Source organism: Apium graveolens, chromosome 2, assembly GCF_009905375.1.
Source record: "Apium graveolens cultivar Ventura chromosome 2, ASM990537v1, whole genome shotgun sequence".
NCBI lineage: Eukaryota > Viridiplantae > Streptophyta > Magnoliopsida > Apiales > Apiaceae > Apium > Apium graveolens.
The window spans coordinates 282,768,262-282,776,819 of record NC_133648.1 but is presented as its reverse complement, the minus strand read 5'-3'; the positions used below and the strand labels follow the sequence as shown (position 1 = coordinate 282,776,819).

General features: G+C 33.9%; 1 protein-coding gene across 9 annotated transcripts; it reads left to right on the top strand.

Moving 5' to 3' along the window:
• Positions 1-3,865: 3,865 nt before the first annotated feature.
• Positions 3,866-7,585, top strand: LOC141708559 (S-adenosylmethionine carrier 1, chloroplastic/mitochondrial-like). 9 transcript variants are annotated; one of them, XM_074512241.1, is made up of 6 exons: positions 3,866-4,152; positions 4,321-4,477; positions 5,494-6,023; positions 6,355-6,795; positions 6,897-6,975; positions 7,248-7,585. In XM_074512241.1, exons 4-6 carry the CDS (start codon positions 6,533-6,535, stop codon positions 7,497-7,499), a joined length of 594 nt encoding a protein of 197 aa, XP_074368342.1. In that variant the 5' UTR covers positions 3,866-4,152; positions 4,321-4,477; positions 5,494-6,023; positions 6,355-6,532; the 3' UTR covers positions 7,500-7,585. The 9 variants fall into 9 exon arrangements, 3 of the variants coding, with proteins under 3 accessions (XP_074368342.1, XP_074368343.1, XP_074368341.1); XM_074512242.1 differs by having other exon boundaries at positions 5,406-6,023; XM_074512240.1 differs by having other exon boundaries at positions 4,321-5,664; positions 5,900-6,023.
• The last annotated feature ends 973 nt before the right edge of the window (positions 7,586-8,558 follow it).

Below are 8,558 nucleotides of genomic sequence, written 5' to 3'. Positions count from 1 at the left end.
TCACATAGTTTTAGAGCACTTATGGGTGAAGATTTGGTTGACCACCATGGCTAAAAGATAGCTTATAGTCAGTATAGTGAAATCCCCAAGTCAGGGTCAATAGGATTTGGATGGTTTAGTAAAGACTCTTCGTGTTAGGAGATCAAAATTTGGGGAATTGTCTAGTATAGCGACCAAGTGACTTAAGAAAGTGGAGTGAGATCATCCAAGATTAGTAATGCAATATAGTGGGTGTTATATTATTTTGTACTTAAATGTGGTATGTGAGCATATGTGGTTATGTGTACTAATATACTTAGAAGGTGATTGTAAATATTTGCGTATATAGGCTTAAGTGCCAGTATGTTTAATTTCTGTTTACAAATAGGTTGACTTGGTGAGAATATATTATAATGAGATTATTATTATTTGTGTAGGATCTCGAGACGAGGGTAAACTTTCCATAAAAGTCGAGTAAAGCTTCTAGTTGCTCTTACATGCCAGTCAAGTCAAGTCTTCTCAAGGCAAGTGATTCAACCTGCCTCTTTCATTTACACTGCAAGTGTATGATAACTAGTTCTTGTATATGATGCGAGTATTTTAATTCACCTTGATATACATGAACCAAGTGGTTTCGAATCTATATCCGTAGTATATGAAAATGACATGAACCCTCAAGTATTTATTTCGAGTAGTTTAACTTTACTTGAAGATTGTTATGCAAGTAAATCCAAAGTCCTATCATACTAGTATACCAAAGTAATTATGATGTTGAACCATGTGCAAGTTATACCCAGTAACCTTGTCTTGATACCAAAAAGTCAGTTGTTCCCTAACGATTGTTCATAATTGTTTGACAACCCTATCCTTACCCTAAAGCATGATACTTTGTTGTACCTTGAGCTGATGCCCACTTTCTCTATATTTTGATACCTAAATCTTATTTGGAACCATTAATGATCACCTTATTTATACTTTAATACCTATGTCTTATCTGGAGCCATTACCTTGGACCTAGTTTGACTTTGTTCTTTCATAATATCCGATAACCTTGCTAAATCTCACTGTCAAAAATCCTTGTAAATGGAAACCTTGCAATTTCTCTTGATAAAGTATACTCTAGTGGATCATGGCCTTGAATTTAGTGAATCTTGTTTCCCAGTGCTTCGGAGTTAGTCTAAAACTTTGTTAAAAATGTTTACTGTTTAAGTAGTTAATTAACAATTGGCATCAGTTTTTTAAAAAAAATAAAAAGGTTAAGATTAGATTTCCAGTCCCAAAGGGGGACAAATATTTTCTAAAATAGTGGATCTGGACTGAGACGCGAGTCCTTTCCGCACATAAATTGTAGGCTTAAAAGTTGCCTAGGGATCCCATCAATGTTCTAGAACCCAGCGAGGTTCGGGATTACTTCGTGGCTGATCACCGGCTGTAATCCGTAGCGTCATAAAACGGTTTTGATAAAGAAATGGTTTTTGAAATGTTTTGATTCAAATAAATGATGCTATCATCCAAAAGTTTATCTCTTGTTATTAGTAGTTTTCCTTCACATTGTTATTCTTTCATTTTGATTATGAAATATATTATATAGCACTTGTTGAGCATTTGGCTCACTACTTGCTTTCAGCCTGATATTACAACTAGCAGCTATGGTTAGGTTCAAGCAGACAGCATGTAAGACTTGTGATGCCGATGCGTATGTTCGAGCTCAGGTAGAATAAGAGATAACTTTGTGTGAGGACTCGATATATAAAAAAAAATCACGTTGTAATAGTTAATAGTGTTGGGCTGTTCCAAACCCTAAACTGTAAGATCTTGGATTCGGTTGTATTTACTTTCTTTTGTTAACTATTGTAATAAATTGTATATTATGTATGGTTAAGTTGGGGGTGTGACATTTTAAAAGCGATAAAATATGAAATTTATATCAAAATTCCCCAAAAATTGCGAATAATACAAAAATGTAGAAATACTGGGTATTTGAAATATGATTGATTTTATAAAAATAAAAATGTAAATTTTGTGGGCTTTAACGTCCCGGTGGGGTCCCGGTTCGTTAATTTTTGAAAATAGAAACAATTCCTTAAATTAACAGAAAACCCCGAAAACACATAAACTGCATTCAACACACATAAAACGGGATAAAATGAGTAACTCGATAAAGATGCTAATAAACACGCGTCAAAATTACGGATTGATTCACATAAATGCATTTAAACACGTAACGAGTATTTTATAGGATCATATTAGATCCGAAAATAGATTACTTAGCCGCTAAGTAACTATAAAAATGATACAATTTAGTATCAGATGTAGATAATTATCAAAATCGGACTTCTTATAAAACACCTTATACGAAAATAATATAATAATATTCCGTCTTTCGAGAATACGGGATTTATTGATTTATCAAAATGATTATTGTATCAAAAATTGTACGCCGGGACGCATACGGGTCAAACCGTAATCCGGATTGAAAAAGTTAAAACACAGAAAATGTTCGGAATTACCAGATTAGGTTGGAAAGGAGTTTTCGGAAGAGTTTCGGGTTGTAAAAACGCAAAAATGGTTGAGGTTGGATGATTCCTGCCTTTATAAAATAGTTTTATAATTACTCAGAAAATAATTTATAAATCCATAAATCATTGTAAAATCATATAACAGTCCAAAAATTACCAGAAAAATATCACAATTATCTATATTTTCTTCTGGACATATAATAATTAAAATACTCAAATAATATCACATATAGACATTAAAAACATCACTTCAATTACGAGATAATTCACCAAAATTCATATAAAATCACATAAATAATTCTAAATAATAATAATAATAATATTTGAAAATATGGGATATTACAGCTGCTCAGCTAAAGGCGATAGCTATGAAAATCGATTCTCTAGGCAACTATGGAGTTAATCAGATAGCCTGTATTTGTGAGTTGTGTGCAGGTGCGTATGCGATGGAGCATTGTGCTATATCTTGTGAGTCAGCTCAGTTTGTGAGCAACTTTAATAGGTGCAGCAGCCAGTTCCTGCCATATACCATCCTAACAACTGTAATCATCCGAACTTTAGCTGGAGCAACAATCAGAATGCAATGAAACAACCATACCAGCAGTTTGGAAATAAACAATTCAATCCTCCTGGTTTCCCAGCAACAGTTTGCACCAATACATCATTTTTAGCCACAGGGAATGCAACAACAATCTGATAGAGATCCAGGTCCATCTGTTAATGAAAAATCTGAATTGGAGGAGTTGAGGCTTATGTGTAAAAGCCAAGTGGTTTCAATCAAGACTCTGGAGAACCAAATAGGGAAAATTTCCAATGCACTGTTCAGTCGACCTCAATGAACTCTTCCTAGTGACACAGAAGCTAATCCAGGCAAGAGGGAAGTAAAAGAAAGGATTAATGCAATCACCTTGAGGTCTGGAAAGGTCGCATACCCTCAAAATCATCAAGATGAAGATTTTGAAAAACAAATCTAGAATGCAGGCGCACCCGCGCCCATATCAATCGCGCCCGCGCCCTTGCCAATTTCAGAAAGTGAAAAAATTGCTTATTTAGTTGTGAAAAAGGATCACTACACCATATTTGACCTATACCAACACTTTTTTTGGTGTACAATCAAAAATGTTGCCTTAGAACACTAAAATTTGATATGAGATAACATTTTATTTTTGCGTTGCAGCAGAGGATAAGAAATATTACCATAGACATTATGACACTGATATTGTAACACAAAATATAGTGTTAGTATTGTTATTTTAGTTAGTGTTACCATATGACTAATGTTTTGGCAAAATTTTAACTAAATTTTAAGCTGCCCAAGACCCGCTCATTTTATTTTGCATAATAAAATATACACTCAACCAGACACTCTTACTTCTGCAAAAATGCTGCAGTCAAAAAAATGCTCTCAAATATTTTAATTCTAATGTCTCGGGGATTTTAATTAGGGTTCTAGTAATTAGGATTTATAGAAATTGGAGTTTTCTCTAATGAGTTCAACAGTTGGAGTGTGCAATTTGGGGCTTTCTTTTTGTTCAATTCAACAGTTGTACAAAAAATGTAACCCTAAATAACTGGCTACTCAATCGGAGAATAGCACTGCCGCCACCTCCAGTAATGGAAGCTTCTGGAAGCCTCTTTCTGCTGTTCACTCCACGTCAGTTTGTTTTATTTTTATTCTATTTAATATTGTTTGTATTTGTATATACGTTTATTTAATTTTGATTATTGTGTTTTAATTTAGTATAATTGAATTAGTTATTAGTTTAATTAGTGGATAGAGTTTTGATTGTTATGAATTGTTTTGGTGTTTTTGTCTTGGTAGTGAGAAGACCGTGAAGAAGCTGAGATTATTGAAGGCTCTTACGATTCCAGAGGGGACTACGGTTTATGATGCTTGTTGGAGGATGGATGTTAGGCGGATTGATGTTGTACTTTTGACTTATGCTAATGCCTTACTTTCTGGAGTTATTACTGACAAGGTCTGGTTTTACTAATCCAAGGATAGATATTTTGTTTTGTTTCATTTACTAACTTTTTCGAAGAATCAATATTTAGTTCTGCTTACGAACTTGAGGAATTAGCTTTTAATTTCGTTTATTAACTTGAGAAGCTAGTTTTTAGTTTCGTTAACTATCTTGAGATATAGATATTTTGATTTTGTTACTAACTTGAGGAATTAATATTCAGTTCCGCGTACTAACTTGAGAAATCAGCTTCTAAATTTGTTGAACTTGCTTTTTTGCTTAATGGCAAGTGTAACCAGTTAATGTAATTACTTTTCATTTTCAATCTTTGATAAAGATAAAGTGGAAAAATATATACGGCACAACACGGTTTTATTAATCAGGTCATTAAAAAGGTAAAATTTTAAATGTATGGGGTTCTTGTGATGGTTTGTGAGAGGCCGGAATCAATCAACATAGCCTCTAATATATCTACCTATCTTAAGAGTGCTCCCTCACTTTATATTATGGAAAAGGCGCATATTAGTTGAAGATTATCGAAAATGTATGTTCTTGCTTAATCCTATAACTCTAGAGTTTAACTTGTTACCTCTTCTTCCTTGTCGACATCGATCGAATAAAAATACTTGTAATCTCTTTGGATTTGGGTATGATTCTAGTTATGATGATTATGCAGTTGTTGCTATAGTTTATAAATATGAGGAAAATGATGCAATTGTTCATATCTATACGATTAAAATAAAGCAATGGACGGGTGTTGGATTTGTAGCGTCTGATTTTACAAATAATGATCAGCATGCTGCAGGAATTTTAGTTGCAGGGTCTATCTATTGGTTAGATGCTAATAATGATAATCATTCATTGCATATCATAACATATAATATAACTAACAAGGTATTCTGGATATTGGCGTGCCTAATGGGATTTTTGATTCAAGATGTAGATTTTGGAGACTTGGGAGACATGAGGGGTGCCTTTGTAAGATAAACATTAATGTGTTTAATATTATATCTGAGTTGTGGGTGATGCAGGAAGATGGCACGATCAGATCTTGCAGTCAAATTACTCATTTCTGTTGATGGTCATTCTTGTTTTGTGCCATCGATTGATAACTTAGTAGGGATGGGATTTTATAAGCCCTTATTGCTGGTTTCTGGTGCAAAAAGAAGGGTTTCTGGTGCAAAGGAGGGTCTAGTGTGCAGGTATATGAGAGTTATTGAATTGCCATACAATTTTGAAGTTGGGATAACTTTTGTTGAGAGCCTTGTCTCACCTAATAACTGGGGCGAGAACAGGAAGAACAGAAGGAGGTCAAAACCAACACAGTGTCTCAGATGAAAATATTTGATGTTCTAAAATTTTATTTGTTTCATGATTTGCTCTATTGTTGAATCTTATTATGCTTTAAATGTTACTATTGACCTTGGCCTGCACCAGGGGAGTCATCCTCGGCTTGGTGTGGTGGATCATATATGTTTTCACCCGTTGGCTTCTGCTACTCTTGATCAAATAGCTGGAACTACAAAATCTGTGACCGCTGAGGTTGGCTCCAGCCTTCAAGGTTTGTTTTATCACTTTATGAACTATGAAGTTATTGCTGGTTGCTTCTGATCTGTGTACTTCCAAAGATATCTATTTAGTAATTACGAAATTAGTATTGTATAGAATATAAAATGTGCGACTACTAAGTTTAAAGTTTATACTATTATCTGATTAACAAATTCCTAACAGATTTACTGAATATTTAAAACTTTAAAATACCATGGATGTTGTTGCTGTTAACATGAAAAATAGTGATCTTAGATACTCTTGTGCTTCACATTGCTTCCTGCTCGTATTCTTTTTCTTTTTATTCTAAGTCATAAATTATTGCCATTTTATTTCAAATTAAGGTCTGCAGAGACAAAACATCCTGGGGAAACACATTCATGCATATAAGTTCTGTACTATCCAGCATATCCCATGTTGACACGAGATGAGCTACTCTATTCCCTTCTCGTTTTTCATATGAAATGACAAATACATCAAACTCATTTACCATATTGAATACATCATCATATACCGGCCATAATGAGAATGACCATCATTTATATTATAGTTTTTATTGCGTGTTATGTGTTTGTTGTATTGTCTTTCAATGATCATGGACTCGAATGTTACGTATTACGGAGTTTGGAGATTGGTTGTATGTTGGAATCGAGATTACCTAGTATCAACTTATTAAAAATCGAAGAAATGGAAATTATTTTGGAGCGAATCGGTGTTGTTATGGAAATTATAATCCAGGGATTATATAGAGGCTCCTTACCAGCAGTTCTTGATCAATTTTCATGGTGATTTATATCATCTCTTGCTATCCAAAGCATATCTATTTGATTATTTCAGTTCCATTTTTTATCCTTTTTAAATTATTGTTTTTGTTTGATATTTACAGCCATGGACTGCGAACTGGGATATTTGAAGCAAGTAAACTCGTGTTGATAATATTTGCTCCAACACTTCATGACATACAAGTAATTCTTACATGGTGTTGTACACTGAAAACACTTTTCGTATTATATTAAGATCCTTGACTTTGTAGTACATGCGTACAAGTACAATCAAATTTGTTGACTTGCTATGTTTTCAAAACAGTCCTGGTTATACAAGGGAACAATGCCAATGCATATAATTTCATTAGGGTCACATTAGGGTCTGTATTTTGTATTTATTTTCACATTAATTTTAGCATGTTCAAATGATAAGATATGCTTATAGATCTATATATGTTTGGTATCCTATTCAGGTTCAATCTGCAGCATCATTTTGTAGTACTGTCAAGGGGACAACAGTGCGGATACCGTGTGAGGTTCTGAAACAACAGTTACAGGCTGGCATATTTGACAATGTAGGAGAGGCTATTGTTGGTACTTGGCAGCAAGATGGTCTAAAGGGTTTTTTCCGTGGGACTGGTGCCACTCTATGCCGTGAGGTGCCATTCTACGTTGCTGGAATGGGACTTTATGCTAAACCTGTTTATATTAATTTGTCGTTGTGAAGTGCAATGACAAAAATAAATGAATTAGTGTTTATATTAATTTCTAATGGGCTTTTTGGTTAAGTCTTTTAGCTTTGCCTTTCTTATTTTAAGTTAGGTTTGATTTTTGATGTAATTTAATTTTGTTTTTGGTTTTTTCTCTTTGTTTTTCTTAGAGCCTGTTCTAAGAGAAATTTTGAGAAGTGACTCGTGTAAGTTCTTTCTCTTTTATATATTTTACGAGGCTTAGACCTCATTTACCTAAAAAAAATACCAGAGTGTTAAAAAAAATGTTACAATAAGATATAAAAATGTTACCAAACGATTAAAATTGAGTGTTACAATAGTGAATATGGTGTTACAAAAGAGTCTATTTCAACATATTTTTGGTATTACTAAAGGGTAAGGTGTGTTGCATTAGACCTGTGGTTACACCTTCAACTTGTTACCATAGAAATAGAAAATGTAACTATGGGTACTCTATTGTAACACATTGAGAGGTGTTACCAAAATTTCAAAAAGTGTAACCGTAGATACCTATTGTAGCAGGGGCAAATCTAACACCACCAAATTTTCAAAAAATGTAACCATAGCCCGTTTTTTTGCTTTAGGTAACACTTTTTGGCCATTTTAACACTTTTTTTGTGTTGCTACAGGTCAAATATGGTATAGTGGATGGCGAAGAGGAAATGAAGAAAAATTATGCTAAAAACACTACTCCTGAGCAGAATACAGGAGACAAACAAGTCTATCCTCCACCTCCATATCCTAAAAGGCTTCAGAAGCAGAAGATCGACAAGTAGTTTGCCAAGTTTTTGGAGGTTTTCAAGAAGTTTCCCATTAACATACTTTTTGCGGAAGCTCTAGAACAGATGTCGAGCTATGTTAAGTTCATGAAGGGTATTCTATCTCAGAAGCTTAAACTTGAGGAGTTGGAAATCGTTGCTCTAACGAAAGAGTGGAGTGTTGTGTTGCAACATAAACTTCTTCCTAAACTTAAAGATCCAGTAAGCTTCACGATACCTTGTACTATTGGAAACTTATCTTTTGACAAGTGTTTATGTGACTTGGGAGCTAGTA

Excerpts from the sequence above, each read along its gene's own strand:
- LOC141708559 (XM_074512241.1), top strand. The coding sequence starts at position 6,533 with ATGAGAATGACCATCATTTATATTATAGTTTTTATTGCGTGTTATGTG. Across the intron at positions 6,796-6,896 it reads GTTCTTGATCAATTTTCATG|CCATGGACTGCGAACTGGGA; the intron begins GTGATTTATATC and ends TGATATTTACAG. Across the intron at positions 6,976-7,247 it reads CAACACTTCATGACATACAA|GTTCAATCTGCAGCATCATT; the intron begins GTAATTCTTACA and ends TATCCTATTCAG.